The following is a 25216-nucleotide window of genomic DNA, read 5'->3' on the forward strand; positions in this document are numbered from 1 at the left end:
ATGGCAGGTGGATTCTTTACCACTGTGCCACCTGGGAAGCCCTGGGCAAAAGACAGAAACAACCTAAATATCTGAACTAACTAAATAAATTTCAGTATTCCATACATTGGCATATACTATATCCCCATCAAACAGGTAAAATATCTCTTTGTGGACCAAGATTGGATAAGGCATTCGGGATATTGAAGAGCAAAAAAGCAAGGTACATAAAGAGTGTATCAGAGATCACTCTGAATGGTTTCAGACACACCAAACACAAAAAATAACAGCTATTTTCTCTGGGTGGACAGAGTGTAGAGTTGGATGGAGGCTAGGAATTTTTTTCTTTTAATTTTGTACCCTGTGTGTGTGTGTGTTGTTTTAAAGTGAACTTGAAAAATCATCTTGATTATAAATTGCTGATAATAGACTTGCTGATAGCTAAGTTTGAAAATTGAAACTATGTTATATTTAATGACCAGGTGTAAAGTTCATTTTTAGTGATTAAAATGTATGATTGAAATGAAAAGTTGGACATTACAGCAGAAAACTTTGGCTCTGTTGCTTGGCTCTGGTTTAAGGAAGTGATTCTTCCTTTAATATTTTGCTCTGTACAGTAGATTTACCCTGGGAAGTTATCTGTAACTCAGATTTAGTAGAAACACTTTGTAAAGCCAAGTATTCTTCAAAGCTATGGCACTTTAACATACCTGTTTTTAAAATTCTGACTTATTTTTATAACGTTGGGTTCTTGTAAAGCAGAGCATTCAGCTGCTATGCAGGTTTATCAAAGTTAGTAAGTTTGTCTTGATAAACTTAGAGCCATGTATATAGTTCTAATTGAAGTTTTGCAAAAATAGCAATTTGGATTTTTATCTTTTAATATTACAAAAATTGTTTTAAGAGATTAAAATTTGTATCTTTCGATATTGGAAAAAGTATTGTTTGCTGACTAAACTGTACCCTAGATGGTTGTTTAAAATCACCTGCTGTCCTAAATTCTTTCTCAGATTTTTAGACATTCTTAAATGACTTCTGTTTTACCAAATGCAAATTTACTTTATGAAGTGAGCTGTATGAAGTTCAATATAGGAAATAATTCTTACAAAGAAATGCTTGAATATTCAGTTTGGAACAATTGGTTGGCTAGGGAAACATTAATGAACATCACAGACTGACTTGCCTTCATAGGAATGAATTTTAAACTATTGCTTTTTCTTTGTAAATGGAAAAAGAACCTCTAATTGTCCTATATTTATAGTAACCATATGTCCCAGACTTTCCAGGATAGTTCCCAGTTTTGTATTCTCCATCGCCTCAGACCATGCACATTGATTTTTAGTTTGGAAAATGTGCTAATTCTTCCAGTGTTAGAAATATGGTTCTTTGGGATCATTTCATTTTAAGTAGATGTTAAGAAGCTCATTTTAGATCACTTCTTTTAAAGAAGGAAGATTTGTTGCAAGAACTCTCTAAAATGCATTTTTATATATCAGAAATACTCGAGACAGGGAATGTTTCAGGATGTGGAATTTTTTGCTCTATGCTCTTCTTCACACAGTGCAATCAATGAAAAAAGGAATATGGGATAAAATGTTTTCTTTCGGTCCTACAGTGACCAGACACTGCCTCTATAATGGAGACTGAATCTCTAGGAAAGATTTATAATAAGAAAGAGGTTTTAAGAACTAAGGAGCACAATAAACACATGAAAATGTGCTCAGCATCTTTGATCATCAAGGAAATGCAAACAAACCTTAATGAGGTATCACTTCACACCTACTAGGATGGCTGTATCAAAAAGATAGATAACAATAAGAATTGGCAAGGATATAGAGAAATTAAAACCCTCCTACAGTACTGATGGGAATGTAAAATGTGCAACCACTTTGGAAAGTCTGGCAGTCCCTCAGAAGATTAAAGAGTTACCATATTACTCAGAAACTCTACTCCTAAGAATATACCCAAGAAAAATGAGATCATGTGTCAGTACTAAAACTTGTACTAGAATATTCATAGCAGTCCGATTTATAATTGCCAAAAAATGGAAACAGTTCAAATTTAATCAACAGATAAACAATATGATATATCCATATAATGTAATATTTAGCAATAAAAAAGGAATAAAATGCTGATACTTGCTACAACATGAATGAACCTTGAAAACATTTCTTGTAAGTGAAAGAAGCCAGTCATAAAGAACCTCATATATAGGACTTCATTTATGTGGAATGTCCAGAATAGGTAAAGCCATAGAGACATAAAGTAGATTGGTGGTTGCCTGGGGCTAAAGAAAGAGGAGGGAAATGGGGAGTGACTGCTGATAGATATGGATTTTCTTTTGAGGATGATGAAAATGTTCTAAAATTGATTACAAACTTTAAGTGCTTGAATTGTATAGGATGTGAATTATATCTCAGTAAAGCCATTGTTTTGTGTCTTTTGCTCATTGGTTGAGACATTCTGTTTTATAGCTGTGGTTCTCAACCAGGGACAGTTTTGCTACCCAAAGGACATTCGGCAATGCCAGGAGATATTTTTGATCATCACAACTGATGGAGGAGTGCTATTGGCATCTAATTGGTAGAGACCTAGGATGCTGCTAAACATCCATCAGCGCATGAAACAGACCCCACAGCAACAAAAAGTTTATCTGGCTTATATTGTCAATAGTGCCCATGTTAAGAAACCCTGTTCTCTATGTGTGTTACTCTAGTGATAAGTGACCACATCAATGTTTTTGAAGCACTAAAAGATCATGAATCATCAAACAGATAGATGCTCACTGAATTCAGTTTACTGTGGAAAAGGCTATTCAGTAAGACTGAATCCACCAAAAATGTTTTGTCTCTTTACTTGGTTAAGCCTAAACCTAAGTTAATTAGATAATTCAGTTAACCAAAATATTTTATCCCTCAGTTATCCTGGTTGAGATTTATCTGTATTTTGTTGTATTTTACTTTGTTATTCATAGCTTCTTAAAGATCAGATTTATGGGATATAACATCTGCTTGCCGTAAAAACAAAAGAAATATACCACAGCATAGCCTTGAGGGTATCATTAAAGGCAACTTGTCCATTTCAAAAATTATCATCAGTTCATGTTCAAGAATAGGAATATGCCCCTAAGCTAAGCTGACTTGCCAGGCTTCCCTCTTCAGTCATGCTCCTTTAATGGAATGTATCTATTTGAAATGTCCAAAGACGGGTCCATGGTAAAGGGAGCAGGGATTTCATTATAATATCTAACATTTCAAATATAATGGCTAACATTTATTGAATTCTTACTGCATACTATGTATTATGCAAAGTACCTTGTGTATATTAAATAATTTAATTCTCACAAAACCCTGTTAGAGATTCTTTTTTCTTCTCTCCTGTCTTGAATCCCCTGCATCTTTCCTTACCATGTTGTACTCCCTCATTTTGGCAAAATATATCTTCCGTTACCTTAGAACACCAGTGTCTTTATTCTGCTTTCATTATTGGAAAAGATATTTTGGCTGGGTATAGAATTCTATACAGAATACATTTTTTTTTCTCTCAGAATTTTGAAAGCATTATTTCTTGTCTTTCAGTTTGGCGTATGACCTGTTTTGTATCTCTCAAAGCTCTTGGAATTTCTTTATTTCTGATGCTTTGAAATGTCACAGTGATGTGCCTTGCTATGGGTCTTTTCTTCACAAGCATTTTCCTTAATACTCAGTGAGGTCTTCGACTGTCAAAATTCATTTTCTTGAGTTTAAGGAAAATTTCTTAAAATACCTCTTTGATTATTCCTTCCCTGTATTTTTTCTCTGTGGAATGCCTGTTACTTAGAAGTTGACTTTTAGAATTTATCCTGTGATTTCCTTACTTGGGGAATTCTGCAGTCTTTTTCTTTAGTGTTTTAGTTCTGCTTTCTGAGAAATTTCTTTAACTCTATCTTAAACGTTTAATTTCAGATAATGTTTAATTCCCAAGAGTTCTTTCTTGTTTTTTAATTACTCCTTTTTTATAACTTTGTATCCTGTTTGCTAGATGTTTGTCTCTTATCTCCAAGAACATTAATTAGTTTTTCTCAAGTATTTCTCTGGCAGTCTTGACTTAATTCTTATTCATGTGAGTCCCTTCTTGCTGCTGTTTTTTGGATTAGGTCTCTTTTTTTTTTCTTGTAATAAACTTTCCTCAAATATTTAATCATCTTTAGCTGTCCATAATGTGTAAGATTCAGGGTTTTTGCCTGCTGATATGATGCATTGAGAAGTGCACAACAGCATTTTTATAGTATTCTTACCAAAAAATGCATAACCTAAATTCAGCCATGAAGAAACAATACACAAACCCAAATTGAAGGATATCCTATAATTAGCCAGTACTCTTTTAAAATGTCACGATTATGGAAAACAAAGAGACTGAGGTACTTTCCAGATTAAGAAACTAAGGAGACATGGCAATTAAATGTAATGTATGATCCTAGATTGAACCCTGGACCAAGACTAGTAAGATAGTTTGTGAAATTTGAGTAAGATCTGTAGATTAGTTAAATGTTATTCCTGGTTTTTTTATGCAACTCAATAGCAAAAAAGAAACAATCCAATTTAAAAATGGACAAAGGCTACAAATAGATGTTTTTCCAAAGAAGACATTACAGATGGCCAACAGACACCTGAAAAGATGTTCATTATAACTGATAAGAAATGAGGTATATAATCTCAACACACATCATAATGCCTGTTTTTAAAAAGACAGTAGCAAGTGCTGTCAAGGATGCAGAGATAAGGAACCCTTATGCACTGTTGGTAGTAGGAATGTAAATTGGTACAGCCACTATGAAAAACAGTATGGAGATTTCTAAAAAAATTGAAACTAAAACTGCCATAAAATTTAGCCATTCCATTTTGGGGTATTTATCCAAAGAAGAAAAAAATACTAACTTGAAAAGATACATGCACTCTCATGTTCAAACACACACACACACACACACACACACACACACACACACACACACACACACACACACACACACACACACACACCATGGAATATTATTCAGCCATAAAAACAGAATTAAATCTTGCCATTTGCAACACCATGGATGGACCTTGATGGCATTGTGCAAAGTGAAATAACTCAGAGAAAGACAAATAATGTGTGCTCTCACTTATATGTGGAATCTAAAAACAAAACAAGCAAAAACCAAGCTTATGCAGAACAGATTGGTGATTGTCAGAGGCAGGGGATGAGGAGTGGGGTAAATCGGTGAAAGGAGTCAAAAGATACAGACTCACAGTTTTAAAATAAATAAGTCATGAGGACTTGCTGTACAACATGGTAACTATAGTTAGTAATACTGTATCACATATTTTAAAGTTGCTAAGAGAGTAAATCTTAAAAGTTGTCATCATAAGAAAAAAAATCTGTAACTATGCTTGGTGACCAATGTTAACTAATTTTGTAATGGTGATTATTTTGCAGTATATACAAATATTGAATCATTATGTTGTACATCTGAAACTCATATAATGTTGCATGTCAATTATTCCTTAATTTTTAAAAAAATTAAGTATGTGGATGGATACATTCAAGAAAGTCTCAGAGAAGTTACTTAACTTAATCCTAGTTCCCCTGGTGAACTAGGATTGGAAGGGGAGGAGCTAGGATCAGAGGGTCAAGGTTTTCATTAGCCTGCGTGTGTGCTAAGTCGCTTCAGTTGTGTCTGACTCTCTACGACCCTATGGACTGTAGCCTGACCCATCTCCTCTGTTTAAGGGGATTCTCCAGGCAAGAGTACTGAGTGGGTTGCCATGCCCTTCTCCAAGAGTTCTTCCTGGCTCAGGAATCAAATCTGCATTTCGTATGTCTCCTGCATTGCCAGACTGGTTCTTTACCACCAATGCCACTCATAAACTTACTTTAAATTGATTAAGATTATGGGTGACAGATATTTACAGTCTGTTTTATATATATATATATATGCTTTTTTAAAAATTAAAAAAGCTTAAGAATAAAAGATTGAATAAACAGAAGGGTTAATATTTCCTCTAAAAAGGGTTTGCCTAGTTTTGATCATTGTGCTATGGTTATGTGAGATGTTAGTATTTGGGGAAGCTGCAGACTTTATTCTGAAAATATTTTTCTGCCTTATCTTCTTTCTCTGTCTCTCTCTTTTTCTCTTCTCTTTTCCTTCCTCCCTTCTCCTTTCTGGAACTTCACTGCCATATATATTACACTGCTTGGTATTTTACCACAAGTCCTCTTTTTTTATATTATATAAATTCTATTGATGTATCTTCAGGTTCACAGAACTTTTCTCTAGTCATTTTCAATCATATGTTAAGCCGATCCACTGGTCTTCAATTCGTATATTGGATTTTTTAGTTATATATGGATTTCAAGGTATACATTTAACTCACTTTTATAATTTCCATTTCATTTTATATTTTTAATTTCTTTTATAGATTCCCCATATATTTGTTTATTATGACCTTGTTTTCCATTTTATGTTCTTGAACATCTCTATAATAGCTACTTTAATTTTCCTTTCTGCCAGTTCCAAGATCTGGCTTATCTTATTGTCCATTTCTGTGAATTAACTTTTGCTTCTGAGTCCTATTTTTCTATTTCTTAGTAAGCTTAGTGACTTATATTGTATTTGGACTGTGTAAGTGGCACATGATGAAGACTTTGAGTTTGATCATCTTTCCCCGAAAAGATTTTTATTGTAGCAGATTGGTAACTGAATTCTAAATGCTAGCTTCCCTAGGAAAACATCAACTGTGAAATCTATACTGAGTCCTTTCAGCCTTTAGGAATTTGGGTAGAGTTTATACATAGATCTAGAGGGACTCTTATGGCTTCTTCCTTTTGGGAGTTGTCCCCCTCACTTTCCAGTTAGACTGTTGACTTTAAAGTAAGTTTTCAGACTCCTCAAATGAGTAAGATTTCAGATTTCTCTTTGAGTTCCAGTCATTCCGATGAATTGTGGAGTATTGCCAGGTGAAAAGCCATGTAAACAGGAATCCTCCCAAGTACAGTTCATTCTTTCAAGGACTGACTCCTTTTTAGTTACCGCTTGCTTTTGGTCATTCTGTGTTGCTTTCAAATAGTTGTTTAATATATTTTCAGAGTATATGGCTATTATCTTCAGAAGGCTCAATGTAATTTAGTCTATTCTGCCGTTACCAGAAATTGTACCATATCACCTTTTATTTTCCATTGATTTTTTTCATAGATATTTCATAGGGTTAAACAAAGAAACACACAAAAAATTTCTATATATTTTTATGAATGATGACAATAGCTATCAAAGTTTTCCAGAAAGATCAAGCATATTACTAATGTTATTTTTTTCTTTTTTCTTTTGTAGACAAGAGATGATTTCCTAGGTCAAGTGGATGTTCCTCTTTATCCATTACCGGTTGGTATAGATGTCCATGATCTTACTTTTTATGTTTATTCTTTTTATTTTAATAAATCCTTAACAGGTACAGAATACAGTAAATGTAAATATATGATTTGTAAAATGTATACTGCTATTAATTCTTGAGCCTCTTATTTTCTGAAAATATCTCAATTTTCCATTTTAATTTGAAGATTCCCTTATATGAACCCCAGTAAGAAATAGAGATGGGATGGGAATTTGGGGGGGATTGGAAATACTATATGTATGGCTGGATCACTTTGCTATGCACCTGAAAGTATCACAACATTGTTTTTTGTTTTTTTTTTAATTTATTTTTTAATTTTTTTTATTAGTTGGAGGCTAATTACTTCACAACATTTCAGTGGGTTTTGTCATACATTGACATGAATCAGCCATACACGTATTCCCCATCCCGATCCCCCCTCCCACCTCCCTCTCCACCCGACTCCTCTGGGTCCTCCCAGTGCACCAGGCCCGAGCACTTGTCTCATGCATCCCACCTGGGCTGGTGATCTGTTTCACCATATATAATATACACGCTGTTGAGACACAGAAGTACAGAACAGACTTTTGAACTCTGTGGGAGAAGGTGAGGGTGGGATGTTTCGAAAGAACAGCATGTATATTATCTATGGTGAAACACAACATTGTTAATTGGATATATTCCAATATAAAATAAAAATTTAAAATTTTTAAAAAAAGGCCTAAGTGAACTTAGAAGGTATGACAAAAGCCTGAATTAAAAAAAAAAAGAAAAAAGAAATAGAGAGCCTCTGAAGTTGGTTGACATCATGAAAGCGTTGTTTGAGGAAGATCAGTTTGAAAATATTTTACTGAAAAACTAGACTGGGGAAAGCTTAGTTTCACAGAAAGAAACTGATCAATTACAGCAACATGGACATGAAACTGCATCTGGACCAAGCATATAGCAACAGAAGAGAACAGATTCAGGAGATATTTCATATCTCAATATCAGGAGATATTCATGATATTATTGGACCAGGAGCTCCAGTTGAAATAAACAAAAAAAGCAGAAAATAAAGATAATACATGTTGAACTTGGGAGACAAGGGAAGAGACTCTCAAGCAAAAGGAGTAGGAGGAAAGCCTTTGTTTTTTTAAGATATGGTAAGTTTATTTTTGGCCATATTGCATATCAGTAGAAAACAAGAAAAATGAAACTTAAAGCAGGCAACTGAAGAGGTATAAAAATAAATTGTGTAGGGAAAAGGGTCTGGAAGGATTGAGAGTTATCACTGCTGAGGTGACTGCAGAATCTCCGAGAAGGATGGACTCTCCAAATGAGAGGGATGAAAGTGTTGAAGGCCAAACACTGAAAGTTCATCAGTGCAGTTCTGTCAGGGGAGAAAGAGAAGACAGACCAAGAGAATACAGAAAAGAACCAACTGAAATGTTGGCATGAGAATTTAAGAGTTTCTAGATGTAATGGGTAGTTTGACAGTGTCAAATGCAGCAGAGAAGTAATGAATAATAAAAACAAAGGGCTGTTGAACTTGTTAAGAAAGAGACGTAGTAATTCTTGATCAATCTTTTCAGATGTTTATTGTCTCTCTACAGTCTTTAGACATTGCAGACTTTTAATAATGAATTTAATTCAGTTTTATTTTCCAAGCTGCTTACTTACTTTCTTTGTTCTCCTAGAATTGCCTCTGTGGTCTAACCATGCCAACATTTTATTGAATACATATTCCATATTCTTTTGGGGCGCAAACACACTAACCATTCTCTAGTGTTTTTCTGCTTTTATCCTCCCTTTGGCTTCACAAACACCTGCTCAGATAGTTTTATACTGACTTGTGCTGCCAGGAGCAATTCCTACAGTGCAGGAAAGTGAAAGTAGTCAAATCACCAATTGTAACCAATTTAATAAGCTAAATCTACTTTTTTCTGACTTCTAACTTCAGTTATGCCTTAGGTCATAGTTTATGAATATTCTTGAAAAGTATAAATTTTTGTTGTTATAGATATATCTTAAAAACCCACTGTTTTATTCTAGACAGAAAATCCAAGAATGGAGAGACCATATACATTTAAGGATTTTGTTCTTCATCCAAGAAGGTTAGTAAATATAAAATAATAGCTTATGAAGGTTTTTTAAAAATATCATTATACTTTACAGTAGCCTCTTTGGAAAATCAGTTTAAACCTTTGTAAATAAGCTACTTTTAAATATTAGTTTTTTAAAGCTTTGTTGCTGTTTCTGATTAAAAAGTAATTTCTGGTGATCTAGTGGTTCGGACTTCACCTACCAATGCAGGGGGTGCAGTTTTGACCCCTGATCAGGAGCTAAGATCTCACATGCCTCACAGCCTAAAAACCAAAACATAAAACAGAAGTAATATTATAACAAATTCAATTAGGGCTTTAAAAATGATCCACGTCAAAAAATCAAAAAGTTATATATGCACAGTACAAAATTTCTGAAAATATAGAAGAGTGATCATACCCCTTTGGGAAGGACTTTTCTCCCTAATACTTATCAGACTAGAAGAATGAAATATGTCATTAATTTATATGTATTTTATATCTTATACTTTGTGTAATTTTGTCATACTGTGTTTTGAAAAATTGCAAACATCAGTTTATCTCAGAAAAAATACCTAGGGAGTTCTCTGGTTGTCCAGTGATTAGAACTCCATCCTTTCATTGTCATAGCCCCAGTTCAGTCCCTGTAGGGGAACTAAAATCCCCTAAGCTGCATGGCACAGTCAAAAAAAAGAATCCAACTTGATACGAAAACATTTTCAAGGAAATGTAACTACATTTTGCATACTTTCGTTTAAAAAAAATTTCAGAAAACTTAAATATTTAGAGAAAATAACATGAGCAAAGACTGTAATTTAAAACCCAAATAGCATGTTCATAATTCCATTTTCCTAAACCAAATTACTTGATTTTTGTCAAAAACTTTTAAGTTTAAGCTTTAAATAAAACACCTTTTGATCTTCTGTACCGCATAATCTAGTAAAATCTAGTTAAGACATGTATGGGAATTTACTGACAAAAAGGTCGAAGTAAAGCCGAGGAAGGACATCTATACAAGGACATCTAGTTTTCTCTTTAAAACTAGAAAATGCAAATGAACTTAGTAAAATTTTTGATTAAAAAATGTAAATATTCATTGTAATATAAATTTAATATAAATTTAAATAAAGGGAACAATGGTCTTTGACTGTGTTCATATTTTCTGTCTATAAGGGAAGTCACATTTAATTTCTGTAGACGTCGTGCAATGTGAGTCCCTTTTCTTGCTTTAATTTTGAACTGATTGTGACATCTGTATACCAAGAATAACTAAATAGTTCTTCTCTTATTTGGTTGCCCTAGTAACCTGCTTTTCAATTTGTTGAATGCTTTCTGGTGTCTTTATCTTTAAAACACTATAACAGTTTACATCTTCTGTCTGCACTGGGTATTGCTGCAAGTGCAGAAAGAGTTTTATCCACATACATTCTTAGATTTTTTTTTTGAACATCAATAGATTTAAACCCACAGGCTTATTATCTAGCTGGAAAAACATAATAAAACCTATCATTGTAGAGAAACTCTCCTGTAAAATGTTACCTGAGTAAGTTTTCTGTATCTATCTTTTATAAGAAGTCATAGAGTGTTCATACCCCCTTGACTATGGAGACACGAGTCACATTAGTGGTCTGGAAATAAGCATCGGGGGGTTTACTGACCAGTCAGGGAAGGACACTTTCCAAATCCATGAGAACTGTGCAGAGAACAACTAAAAAGGATAAGAGTGGCATAGGGGAGTACCTCTTGAAGACAGGAGGAAAGATTAGGACTCTTACGTCTTATTACATAACTGAAATCTATAAAAATTATTCAAAAAATCAATATAGAAAGCCATGACAGGCAAGGATTTCCTAAGTAAACAGAATGCTATTATAGAATTGGTGGGGGCAATAGACAGAGTTAGGTCTTAAGTTAGAATCTTAAGAAAGACAAGTTTTTTTAAAAAAAGGTTGAATGAGGGGACTTCTCTGGTGGTCCAGTGGTTAAGACTCCATGCTCCCAATGCAGAGGGCATGGGTTTGATCCCTGGTCAGGAAACTAAGATCCCACATGCTGTGGGTGTGGCAAAAATAAATTTAAATTTTTTTTAAATTAAGTATTACTACTCTGGGCAGCAACCCTTAACTTAAACAACTCATTTTTCTAAGAGGTGGTATGAGATACAGTATGAAAATAGACTAGATAAATTACTATATGACAGATTCAAACAGCTGTCAAAGACATTAGGTTTCAAATAGTTATCTGACCTTGCTCTCTACTTTTCTGTTATCTTATACAACATGGCTACATTATTATCCCTAAATCACGTCTGTGAGGATGCCTTTCCCTATCTTCCAAATTATATGCAAAATAAAATCTATAAGTTCTGCTTCACATAGACATCATCAGTTGGACCATTCCCACCTCCTTTATATACCCTGTAATTCAGCCAGTCTCAACTACTTCCATTTCCTTAACTGCACCCCCGGTTTCCCATCTATTTCCTTATTTTTGCCCTTTTCTCTACTCTTATGGCTTTCCCTGACTGCCATAGATAAAAATCCTCCCCAGTCTTCTAGCCCAACTCAGATACCAGCTTCTCTTTGAAGATCTCTCTGATCTTTCACTTAAACTTCCACAGTTCCTTATTTATCTCATAACAATTGTTTATTTATGGATGTTTCTTTTTCTCCACCATCTATTCCTTTTTCTTCTGCATTGAAACTTGTCTTGAATCTCTCCTAGTAAGCTAGTAGATGTTCAATGAACTCTTATTGAATGAATGGTTTTCTTCTTAGTGTTAAAGTTGTGTGAATTATTATTTTCTTTCTACAGTCACAAATCAAGAGTTAAAGGTTATCTGAGATTAAAAATGACTTACTTACCTAAAACCAGTGGCTCAGAAGACGATAACACAGAACAGGCTGAGGAATTAGAGGTGAGATTTTATAAATATTTGGTTAAACTAAGAAGAAAAATATCCAATTTCTTATTTTACTATACTCTAAAGAATAAATAACTACTTAATAAAGTTAAATGTGTGCAATAAAAATTACTTCCCTAGACATTTGTTTATTTTACCCAAGAATTTGTTAAACATTTCTTTCCTCTAAGGATATTTCTGTGAAATGAATGGCCATTACTGATGGCATTCTTAAAGCTTAAGGAATAGAGATTACAATGTTTATGAATGAAAACATTTGTTGTAATTGAGTCATTAACTGTTACTAGTTTTTCAGAGTTTTCTAAAACCATGTCATGTGCCCCCTCTATTAAAGTAAGAACACAATTTATTGTTTGAAAGTTAAATATATGGAAAATTTGAAGATGCTAATTAGGAACTCCTTTATGAAATGTAATTCCTGTTACTTTTCCTATCATGGTTGGGGTGGGTGTGGGAGGGCTCATAGAAAAGGAGACTAAGAGAGAGAGAAAAAAAATTCAAGTGATCTAATAAAAAGCCACATTTATTGGAGGCCAAAAGAAGTTAACCATCTTCATGGGTGACAGGATAAGAGACAGTGCAGTCAAGGACTTGGGCAGAGCCACCTGCATTTGGGGTAAGTGAAGAAGAGGCAAGAGAACATGTATTTGGAATAGAATTGGACAGGGACTTGGAGCCTGGAGTCCTAGTCGCAAGCTCTGCCACTTGTGAGCTGAGTGACCATCTGAGCCCCAATCCTCTCTGGACTTCAGGTTCTTCCTTTGCAGAGTGACAGGGTGTACTGCTACCCTCTAGGGCTTCTTCCAGCACAAAAAGTTTGTGATCTGAAGAGGGAACAAAAACATTTGCCCCTTGAGGTTCCCACTTAACAAACATTATCATCAGAAGGTAGCACCTTAGTCTAACCACACTGACTGCACCCTTGCTGTGGCATCGGTTTGCTTTGGAGGGGTTGTGTGTGTGCCTCTTCTCAGGAGTCCTGCTTTTGTGATGAAGGGTCCACTAAAGTCTCCAGAAGGACCGTCAGGATGAGGGACCCTTCCCCAGGGCTGGGCTCTGCATCACACACCCAAACATCTTGAGAAAATTTGATAACAAGCAGTGCTTTTGAGACAAAGATTCCTGGGAATTTTTTTTTTTACATGCACTAATGAGATTTTACTTTGTGGGGGAATCTATAACAACAGAAAGAAAGAACTTTTTTCTTTGAATAGTTAGCCTTATTACTCTAGTGATCAAAGAAACTTAATATCCTCTCTCACGTCTAAATGCCCTTATTTGATACCTTCTTTTTTTTCTTTTTAGTTTTTCTGTGATGTGTCATATAATAATCTTTTTTTTTTTAATTTAAGAATTTATTGAGTTGAATTTTCTCTCTAACTGGCATTTTAATGCACAGGGAAACCTGAATAATGGAATTCTGTTTGAAATGAAGGATGTCTGCTATAAAGAAAGAAAATTCTTTATTTAGTAACTTAAAAATTTTTAACAGCATTTCATTATTTGGTAACCTGCTCCAAGTTTTGCCCACACACATGTATCACAGGTACCTTATTCACAGTTCAGTTTCTGTGGGTAGAGCTGCTTCGCTTCATTTTGTGGTCTCATGTCTCAAGTTTGAATTCCCTCAGAATGCACCTTATAATTTCAGTAGATGTAAGCATGTAGGAGTTTATTTATGAAAGGCCCTAGGAATTCAAACACATGAATCTGTGCTTATTTATCTTCTGTGTAGCTAATGACCAGAGAAGTCTTGTCTTTGACATCTGGTTTGTGACTGAATATATAAAATTGTACCATTTAAAGAAAACAGTTGTAATTTTCAAAAGAGGCTCACTCTTAGGCAGTGTGTACCCTGGTAGGATGAAGTTTGGTAAAGTGTGACTATAGTACATAATTATGTAATATTTTTTTTGTACTCCTTGTAACTTTAGGTTTAGCTGTATGTATTTTATGTGATTACTACATAATAATGTTTGGTGTACCTCTGAATCCTTTCTTTTTGACCATCTTTGACTGTTAAATTGTGGGCAGTTGCATGTTAGCTTTGAGGTTAGTAATTAAGTAGCATACATTGATCCTTAGAAAATTATTTTGTGAAGAATATTAGCTGATACATGTTTAATAGGGAGGCATTCTGTACTGAAAATGAAAACCCATTCTTTCTAAACAATGTTCATATTTAGAAATGGGTAAACAAATGGGTAACTATGCTTCTTTCTTGAACTGAAACAGGTTTTTAAAAAATAAGCCCTTAATTAAATTAGTTTTTTTCCCCTCCAGAAGTTTACTTGCGTAACATAAACTCAATAAAAAGACCTTTAATAGAGAAATCTTTTAAGAAGATTCTAAAATATTTTTGGTACCATTTTCTCTGAATATTTTTATAATCCTTTACAGCAGTAGGGAGGACCTTTTATTAATGAATTTTATTAATCTGTAGAAATATAATCAGTGACCATATTTTTAAAAATTGGTCCTTTTTTTCCAAGAGGTTGAAATATAAAAATTCAACTCACATACTTTTAAAATTGAGACCAGAGAAATAAAATGTGATTTGATATGTACAAGACTGATTTTTAGGTATGTAGTTCTTCTATCATGATCATTTAAAGGAAAGGAAACGAGAGAGAGAGAGAAGGAAGGTAAACACAGATGGAGAGGAAAGGTAGAGGGAAGGGAGAGAGAATGGAGTTCCTGGCAATAAAAAGAAAGAAATAAAATTAGCGAGATGTCAGTTCCTACAGAAAAGATAAAAGGGATAAAAAAGAATGAGAAAGAGAAGGAATCTGTTTTACTTCTCATCCATATCTCTTTTCCTGGAATAATTTTGTCTGTCTTCCCCTCTCCTATGCCTCACCTTCCATTCCACCTCAGTCTATAACCCTCTCCTTGGAACTAGCCAAAGATCAACCCTGCTGCAACCTTATCCTGTTCTGTCTGCTGCCAGAAAACGATTGTTTTCTTCCCGAGGTCTCCCTGACCCTTCCTGTTCAGACCCCACCTTCCAAGAGAGAAGAATTCTCTTCTGTCTTCTAAACCATCAACTGGCTGGCACAGCAGTCCTCCAATGCTAGATCCCCAATGTCTAGGGGGAAAAAAAAAGACTCTATATATATTAAGGAAATTATTTTTTACCTGTTATTATGGCACCAAATATGTTCCCCAGTTTGTCTCTCTCTCTCTCTCTTTTTTTTTTTTTTCACTTTTATTTAGTAGTTTTTGCCATGTACAAATTTGGGGGATTATAATCAAATCACTCAGCCTCTTAGGCCATCTGGGTTTGATGTCATACTTAATGGATTTTTTACTCTTAGAATATACTCTTTGATATCCCTAGATTTGTTTTAATACATTTTGGTTTTACTTTGTAACATTTTAAATATTGCTCAATCTGTAACATTCTGGTTACAAGGTATGAAGTAGCAGTCCAAATAATTTTTCCTTTTTTTTTCTAAGTAATTTGCTTATCTTCCCACGGATTTGAAATGCCTGTATCATATACTGAATTCTCTAAATTGGATTCTCTTTCTTAGCTTTCCAATTATATTAATTAATTGTGGTTTTGGGTATGTTTTATCTGATAAAGTTTATCTTCACTCATTTTTGGAATTGTGCCGATTATTTTTGCTTGTTTTTGTGTCTATTTGAATTTGAAAATTGCTTTGTCATGTTATTTTAAAAAATCCATGATGTAGCCTTATTTAAATCTTGACAACTTTATAAATTAACTTGGGGAGAATTGATGTCTTTGTGAGATTAAATCTCCCTAGCCAAGATCACATTGTCTTTTCGTTCACTCAGGTCTTCTCTTGTGTACCTTTTAGGAGAGTTTTCAAGTTTTCATTGATAGTTTATTTATGCTTCCTAACCGTATCAGTGTTTAGCAGAACCGTTTCCTGACTGCCTTCTCTGTTTTGAGGTTTCTTGTATAAAATCATGTCATTAACCCTTGCTACTTTTTTCAAATAATTCCTTACTCTAACTACCCTAGCTAAGGTTTTTTTGTATGTTTGCCGCTCTCTAGTCTCAGAGGAAATTTCCAGTGCCTTCCTAGCATATAAACAAAACAAAACTTTCTTTCTTTGGCTGTTTTATGACTTGACCAAAATGCCATTCCATGGTCCAGAGGAGAAAGAGAAAAGTCAGACCAGAGAATCATAATGTCTTTTCAATCACCATTTCTAAATCATTTGCCCTTCCCTACCATGCCTCTACATGTTTGACCTTCATACAGCAATTTTTTTCAGGTTTCAGAGAGTTATTTACTTCCACAATTAACAAGGTACTTGCTCTCTGAGAGAGACAATGCCCAATAAGACACGATCCCTGCTTATAATTTAGAGAATAGTGTAAGGTTGAACTATGCTTCTCCATTTCTTAGTGTCTTCCAATGCTGTTTATTTTAAAGTTTTCCAAGTCCTTTTTCTCCTATTAGACATGTTTTAATTTTTTCAAAAAAATTAAAAAAAATTAAATCAAGCAAAATCTAAGTGTTATTATTTTGGGGGGAAAAAACCAACCTTCATTATCATCACATATTCCTTTTAGGTGTTAAAAGTTGACAGTGTGCTCATTCTGTCTGCATAGTTTATGAAACTGGGTTTGCTTAATCTCTTAAGATTTCCTCTAGCTTAATTTACGGGCTTTTCAGGTGGTGCTAGTGGCATTAATTTATAAGGTTAAAAAAAGTTAAGCATAAACTTAATTGTCACCATTCTGTTTTTCAGCCTGGCTGGGTAGTTTTGGACCAACCAGATGCTGCTTGCCATTTGCAGCAGCAACAGGAACCTTCTCCTCTACCTCCAGGATGGGAAGAGAGACAAGATATCCTTGGAAGGACCTACTATGTAAACCATGAATCTAGAAGAACACAGTGGAAAAGACCAACCCCTCAGTACGTGCTAGTGACTTTTGTGTTTGTAATCTGAATACATTTTGACCACTGATTTTCATTTTGAAGTCATGACTCAAATGGATTCATAATAGTATGGGAATCCAAAGACTGCAAGAATACTAGGATTTTTTTTATGGCACAGGGCGTAAAAAGTGCTATCATAGGTGTTTCTTTCTTAAAATGATTCGATAGTATTAAAAAGTATTTAAATTACAAATATCACCCTTCTGATTGCTTCTTTAATTTTAATGAATTGTCAGTTATTTCTGTTTTAAATTATTAGATAGCCACAAAAGGAACATTTTTCTTTCTAGTCTGATTTAGAAAATCTTGGAGATTTTTTAGTTTGTTACTAAAATATAATTAGAAGTTGATTTCTACAGCACAGTGTTTTTAAAACAGAAATTATTTATAAAATATAAAGGACTCAATAATAAGTTCTTTTGTTAAACACCCATTTACCAGTCTGGTGAATGTGTACATAATTTCTGATGTATGCAAATCAAGGACAGAATGGCCTTTCAGGCATTCTGATTTATGTTTCCTCAGTGATATTTTTCTTTTATTATCATCAGACTGGTATTTATAAAGGGGACTTTCCAGGCGGCACTAGTGGTAAAGAATCTGCCTGCCAGTGGAGGAGATGCAAGAGATGTGGGTTCAGTCCCTGGGTTGGGAAGATCCCCTGGACTAGGAAATGGCAACCTGCTCCATTATTTTTGCCATGGAAAATACCATGGACAGAGGAACCTGATGGGCTACGGTCCATGGGGTCACAAGGAGTCAGACACATGAGCGACTGAACACACACACGTGGTTCAAGCACTTTTTTTCCCTTAATTTTGGCTGCATTGAGTCTTCATTACTGCACACACAGGCTTCTCTTTTTCCAGTGAGAGGGCTGTAGAGCGCATGGGCTCAGTAGTTGTGGCGCTCAGGCTTCTCTAGTTGCAGCGTGTGTCCTCTCTGTTTGTGACACGCCAGCTTAGTTGCCCTGGAGAAGGCAATGGCACCCCACTCCAGTACTCTCGCCTGGAAAATCCCATGGACAGAGGAGCCTGGTAGGCTGCAGTCCATGGGGTCGCTAAGAGTCAAGCATGACTGAGCGACTTCATTTTCACGCATTGGAGAAGGAAATGGCAACCCACTCCAATGTTCTTGCCTGGAAAATCCCAGGGATGGCGGAGCCTGGTGGGCTGCCATCTATGGGGTCGCACAGATTCGGACATGGCTGAAGCGACTTAGCAGCAGCAGCTTAGTTGCCCACGGCTTGTGGAATCTTAGTTCCCCGGCCAAGGATTGAACCTGTGTCCCCTGCAATTGGAAGGCAAATTCTTTTTTTTTTTTTTTTTTTTAATTAGTTGGAGGCTAATTACTTCACAACATTTCAGTGGGTTTTGTCATACATTGACATGAATCAGCCATGGAGTTACATGTATTCCCCATCCCGATCCCCCCCTCCCACCTCCCTCTCCACCCGATTCCTCTGGGTCTTCAAGCAATAAATGCTGGAGAGGAAGGCAAATTCTTAACCACTGGACCACCAGGGAAATCCCCAAGCACTTTTGTAGATGTTTTCTGTTCTTAAATGCTTCCAAAGCATTTTTGCTTTGTGTCACAGAGGTATTGATGTCTGTAGAATGGCATACAGATTACAAGACTGAATGCATGATAAAATTCTGAAACATCTTGTTGTATACCTCTGTATTGTGGCAAGCCTGACTTGAGCAGAATCACATTTCTTTCACTCTGATTGAGGTTGCTTTCAGCCAGCAAAAATCATTTATTTAGGGGGAAAAAATGTATGAGGCATTCCCTTAGGACCACTATGTTTTCTCCAGCAACTGTACAGCAAGAATTGGTCTTCTGAATATCCTGGGCTTATGTGGCATTAGATAAATTAACAGTAATCTTGTTATTAAATACTTATACAAAATTCTTGATCTTACAGTCTGGCTATATTAAACATGACAAGCTAGAGTAGTATAACTAATGAATGACTGCGGAAAGGATATGCAATCTGATTTACCATGCCTTTCCTAAATTCAGACACTCCTTTACTACTGTGCTTTTTCAGAACAGGCCCATTACTGTATATGATAAAAAACAGATACCATTTAATCTATAATCTATTATGTTTTTAATTATAGTGTCCTTATACTGTCTTTCCTTCAGCCTTCTACATTCATGCATGGGAAACTAGAGGGCAGACCCTTGGCTTGAGACCAGTTCTGGAAAATGTTACTTTCTAATTCATGAAGATATAAATGCAACTCTTAAAAAGCTTCTGTTTTATGAACTTTCTAGAGCTACTTCAGATTTTACTCTTGTAATAACATGGTGAAATAATAATATAATAAAATTACTTATGCAACACTCAGGTGTTCATTCATTCAACAAATATTTTTGAGTGTCCATACACAGGAGACATTTTCCTAGGTACAGTGATGAAATATTATGCACGTTACTCATTTTCACAAAAGCTTTTAACTCCATAAGGTACTCTGCGGGTACTGTTGTGCCTACAACTTAACCTGAGCATGTTGAACTAGCCTTTGGGTCCAAACAATGAATTCTGATCTAATATGGATACTTTCTAAATGAACACAGAATTTTTAGCTATCATTTTAACTCTCTTCAGGTGTGAGTGATGGCTTTTACATTTCTAATGCAGGGACAACCTAACAGATGCTGAGAATGGTAACATTCAACTGCAAGCCCAGCGTGCATTTACCACCAGGAGACAGATATCTGAGGAAACAGAAAGTGTTGACAACCGAGAATCTTCTGAGGTAGAAATCATTTTCTCGTTCTTGTTGGTAGATATATGTTATAGCAATTGATTCAAGTATGTAGCTTAAGCTTCTGTTCATTTTAGAACTGGGAAATTATAAGAGAAGATGAAGCCACCATGTACGGCCATCAAGCCTTCCCTTCATCTCCACCATCAAATAACTTGGATGTCCAGACTCATCTTGCAGAAGAATTGAATGCCAGACTCACTGTTGGTGGAAATTCAGCCAGTGGCCAGCCAGTATCCAACTCAGTAAGATGCTTCTTAGATTTTGGTGGAGCTTCAGGATTTTATATTTTTATATATAAATATTATATATGTATTTTATATATAAATATATGTGGACTTCCCTGGTGGCTCAGTGGTCAAGAATCCGCCTGCCAATGCAGGAAATGTGGGTTTGATCCCTGTGTCAGGAAGATCCCCTGGAGAAGGAAATGGCAACCTGGGAATATTCTTGCCTAGGAAATCCCATGGACAGAGGAGCCTGGTGGGCTACATACAGTTCATGGGGTTGCAAGAATCAGACATGACATAGCAACTGAGTATACACACACACACACACACACACACACAGTTATTCCATTCAGTATTTAACCTTTGCATAAAATGTTGTCTTTTTTCTCCATTTTTGTTGAGATATAATTGACATAATACATTGTGTTAGTTTAAGGTGTAGAACATAATGATTTGATCTATGTATTGCAAAATTGTAAGTTTAGTTAATATACAACACCTCGTGATTTTTTTTCTTGTGATGAAAAAATATTGTCTTAAACTGCACATAATAATGTGTTAGGGACTTTTGTATTTTATAGTATGGCCATTTTCAAATATCCCCACTAACAGTATGGAGCAGAGCTGTGGAAAATCCAAATGGTCATTGGAGTCTAATTATCCATTACATAAATCAATGCCCTCAACCACAGACTATTAGGAATACACTTGTAATTGAACAAGTTGAGTTTATTACTCATTTCAGCAAGGGGAATACAAACCATGAACATCTCAGTAATAGTATGTTATGAAAGACTTAAAGGATTTCAAATTGTGTTAGGCGATTTTCAGGAGTGTTTAATGAAGCAGGACCTCACATTGGATGCTATCAGGAAGCAGGGATAATTCTGTGAAGTGGTGTCTTAAATCTTATCTGTAGCAAGGCTAAAGCTATGATTAGAAAAAAGCAGCAGTCACTTGCATCTACCAGGATAGGGAGATATTTGGTATCTTGTGGTTTGGACAGTGTTCATGTTTTGCTGTGTTTAGGCATGATTGCAAAGTCATCTTGATTTTGTCTTGAATTGTGCTGATGAGTGCCAGGCCAAGTCCTGGGTGCTTGGGGTTACTCTTCTCCTTTTTGGGGATACCACACATGTCACCAACACACATGTGAAAAAGAGCTGATATACTTTGACTAAACAAGGAGACAGATGACCTTCTCACTCCAGCAGCCACTATAAACTTGCTATCTCTGGGGTCCAGAAGCCAGTATTCCAACATACACTGCCCTGATGGGATCCTTGTGGCTAACCCTCTCATCTGTATCAAGGGAGACATTTCAGCGGAAGACAAAGAGGTGTCCAAGGATATTATGGTCATTTCCTTTTGGAATTCTGCACTTTCCATTCCGTTAGTAAATATGGAGGGCTGACTACATACTGGTTTTATGCTGGTTAGAATATCTTTAGAATACAGTTCACCCATCTGTTTTAAGTATTGTCCATGGCTGCTTTCACAGTAAATTAACAGAGACGATATAGTCAACAAAAACTACTTACTATCTGGACCTTAACAGAAAAATTTGCTGACTTCTGTTTTAGCACCTTTCTCATGATGCTTCAGTGTAGACAGTTCTATGTAAATGCCTGTGTGAATATCCAAGAGCAGATAGGCCCGCCTGCTCCCTGCCCCTCCTTTCTTCCATCCATCTATCTTTCATTCATGTCATTTCATTCTTTTGTTTGAGGAGTGGGAAAGATCAGTCAAAGACTTAAAGGATAAACTATGTTGATTTTTCTGGTGGCATCCTATTCTCTTTCCTCCTGTTATTTTTATTTTTTTAATTACTAAAGTAATAGGTGGCATCTATACAATGGCATACTATGCAGTCACTGAAAAGAATGAAGTATCTTTGAATACATATGTTATATGGAACAAAGAAATATTGCTCAGTGGAAAACTGAGGTACTGAGCAGTGTGTTTGATGTGTTACCATTTATAAAATTATTTATATGACAGAATAAATATGTGTATCATATTTCTTGAAAACTAAACTAGGTAACCTTGCTCAGCTCTAAAGAGAAAAACATGGTGAGCAGAGCATATATCTTTCGTACCTTTTCAATTTCTTACCATGTGCATATTAATTCAAAAAAGTTAATTTATTATTTTTAAAGTATTGTATGGTCATGGTTAAAAATTGAAACAGTACTGAGGTGTATAAAATAAAAATTAAGTTTTCCATCTTACCTCTGACATATGTTCCATCAATTGCCATTAATGGTTTGGCATATTTTGTTTTTTTTAATTTACTTTATTGAAATGTAATTGATTCACAATGTTGTATTAATTTCTGGTATACAGCACAGTGATTCAGTTATATATATATATATATATATACACACATTCTTTTTCATATTCTTTTCCATTGTAGTTTATCACAGGGTGTTGAATATAGTTTCCTGTACTATACAGTAGGACCTTCTTGTTTATCCATTCTACATTTAATAGTTTGCATCTGCTAATCCCAAACTCCCGGTCCATCCCTCCCCCATTCTCCTCACCCTTGGCAACCACAAGTCTGTTCTCTATGTTTATGACTCTGTTTCTGTTTTGTCGATAAGTTCATTTGTGTTGTATTTTAAATTCCATGTGTAAGTGATATCATATGGTATTTTTCTCTTTTACTTAGTTTGATAGTCTCTATGTCTGTCCATGTTGCTACAAATGGTATTATTTCATTCTTTTTTATGGTTGAATAATATATCATTGTGTGTGTGTACATGCACATACACACACATGCACCATATCTTTTTTTGTTTTTAGTTTATTTCTAATTGAAGGATAATCGCTTTCCAGTATTGTGTTGGTTTCTGCATACAGCAGCATGAATCAGTCATAGGCATACCTATGTCCCCTCCCTCTTGAACTTCCCTCCCACCTCCCATCCTGTTCTCTCCCCAGGGGTCACAGAGCACCAGTTTGAGCTCCCTGAGTCATATAGCAGAATCCCACTGCCTGGCTGTTATATATGGGATAGTGTATGTTTCCATGCTACTCTCCCCATTCATCCCACCCTCTCCTTCCCCCTGCTCCTCACGTCCACGAGTCTGTTCTCTGTGTGTGCATCTCTGTTGCTGCCTTGCAAATAGGTTCATCAGTACCATCTTTCTAGATTCCATATATACATGTTAATATTCAATATTTGTTTTTCTCTTTCTGACTTACTTCACTCTGTATAGTAGGCTCTAGGTTCATCCACCTCATTAGAACTGACTCAAATGCATTCCTTTTATGGCTGAATAATACTTCATTACATATATGTACCACAGCTTCTTTATCCATTCATCTGTCAGACATCTAGGTTGCTTCCATGTCCCACCATTGTCAGTGGTGCTGCAGTGAACAGTGGGGTACATGTATCTTTTTCAGTTAATGGTTTTCTCAGGGTATAAGTGGTTTGGTATATATAGTCTTAAACATTTTCTATGTGTGCATAAAGATGCATGCACACATATTTGTATATCAGTTTTTTAGCCTGAGATCATCTTGCACACACTTTTTGGTAACTTATTTTTTATGTACTGTATCATAGACATTGGACCATTTCAGTAAATATAGAGGTGCTCTTTTTATAGCCACCACCAACAAAATAATCAAACGTCATTCCCTTGTGCAAGTAACCCTTAAGCTGTTTCTCCAGTTTCCTTCGATGGACTTCAGATGGTTTACAGTTCTTTGTTATTGTAAACAATCCTACAGTGGCTCCTCTGAATTAAGTCCTACATATATTATAAATGTTAATGTCATTAAGTAACCAAACTAAAATATTTCAGAAAGTGACAGCAGCATGCATATAAAAGCACAGGAAAGAAAAAATACTGGATTTCTAGGAAACAAGTAATCTTGAATGTCCAGAGGGTGGCTTGTGAGGTAAGAGGGCTGGAGTCAGCCCTGGAAGCTCACCCACATTGTGTTCTGTGCTGTAGATTTTACCCTAGTGACGGAAGAAGTCATTGAAGGGCTCTGAGTGAGAGAATGGTGATGAAATCGGTGCTGCAGAACGCTCTCTGGCTGCAACTCGTGGTATGGAGAGCAGATTTAAGCAAAAAAGACTTGCAGCAGTCAAATCTGTTAGGATGTTGCCACACTTAATAGTCAAAGTGACAAGTGATGAAAACTTGAAATTTTTTTTTAAAGTGCAAGGGAAATGTATTTGAGAGCTTGCAAAGAAATAGAATGCTTAGCATCTGGTGACTGACTTGGCCGTAGGGACAGGAGGGGAGAACTCAGGGGACTGACTGATGTTTGCCTGGGGGGCAGCTGCTGGCCTCCCAGGCTGCCCACCGAAGGCGAGGAATACCTGAGAGGGAACGGATTTGAGTGGGTGTGGACAGGGGAAAACTGAGTTCAGTTTTGAATACAATAAAGGGCTGTCTGTTAGACATTCAAGAAACGGTGTCCAGGAGACGGTCTAGGACTCAGGGGGAGAATTGTGGGCTGGAATTTGGAAGGTGTTTGGTGTTGAGCGAGGCTGAGAGAATCTCCATGTGGGTGGAGTGGGTGTTCATTTTTCTTCCCCATCACACCCACCCTGCTACCTTATCTGCCGTTCAGAGACAAAGCAGAGACCTAAAGTTATCTTGTCCTTTTTTTTATATAAGAATCATTCCAGCAGAAGAGGCAGCTTACAAGCCTATACTTTTGAGGAACAGCCTACACTTCCTGTGGTAAGTTTTAGCCCCTCCCCTCAATCCTCAATAAAAACATAAGACTCAGCAACGTTTTTTTTTTTGAACACTGAATATGAATGTTTTTTCCAGCATAGTATCTGGACTCTGGGGGATGAGGTTGGGGGAGGGGAATGGGATAGGTAGGCCCTTTAAAGACAAAACCCAGAGAACTGTCTCTCTCATAGTGAGAAACCCAAGTCCCCACATGCCAGTGGCATGG

At 35.8% G+C, this 25216-nt stretch overlaps 1 protein-coding gene across 6 annotated transcripts in view; it reads left to right on the forward strand.

Annotated features, from left to right (window-relative positions):
* Positions 1 to 25216, forward strand: part of NEDD4 (NEDD4 E3 ubiquitin protein ligase) — a 131757-nt gene that overhangs the window by 74131 nt on the left and 32410 nt on the right. For 2 of the 6 annotated variants that reach the window (XM_065940576.1, XM_065940572.1), the window contains 7 exons: positions 7328 to 7378; positions 9402 to 9463; positions 12245 to 12347; positions 17084 to 17250; positions 19925 to 20042; positions 20129 to 20296; positions 24928 to 24993. In XM_065940576.1, the coding sequence (XP_065796648.1) occupies positions 7328 to 7378; positions 9402 to 9463; positions 12245 to 12347; positions 17084 to 17250; positions 19925 to 20042; positions 20129 to 20296; positions 24928 to 24993 (735 nt within the window). The remainder of the gene's footprint in view (positions 1 to 7327; positions 7379 to 9401; positions 9464 to 12244; positions 12348 to 17083; positions 17251 to 19924; positions 20043 to 20128; positions 20297 to 24927; positions 24994 to 25216) is intronic. The other 4 variants (XM_065940577.1, XM_065940574.1, XM_065940573.1 and 1 more) reach the window with 4 other exon arrangements.

This window comes from Muntiacus reevesi, chromosome 7 (genome assembly GCF_963930625.1).
Source record: "Muntiacus reevesi chromosome 7, mMunRee1.1, whole genome shotgun sequence".
In the NCBI taxonomy this organism is placed as follows: Eukaryota; Metazoa; Chordata; class Mammalia; order Artiodactyla; family Cervidae; genus Muntiacus; species Muntiacus reevesi.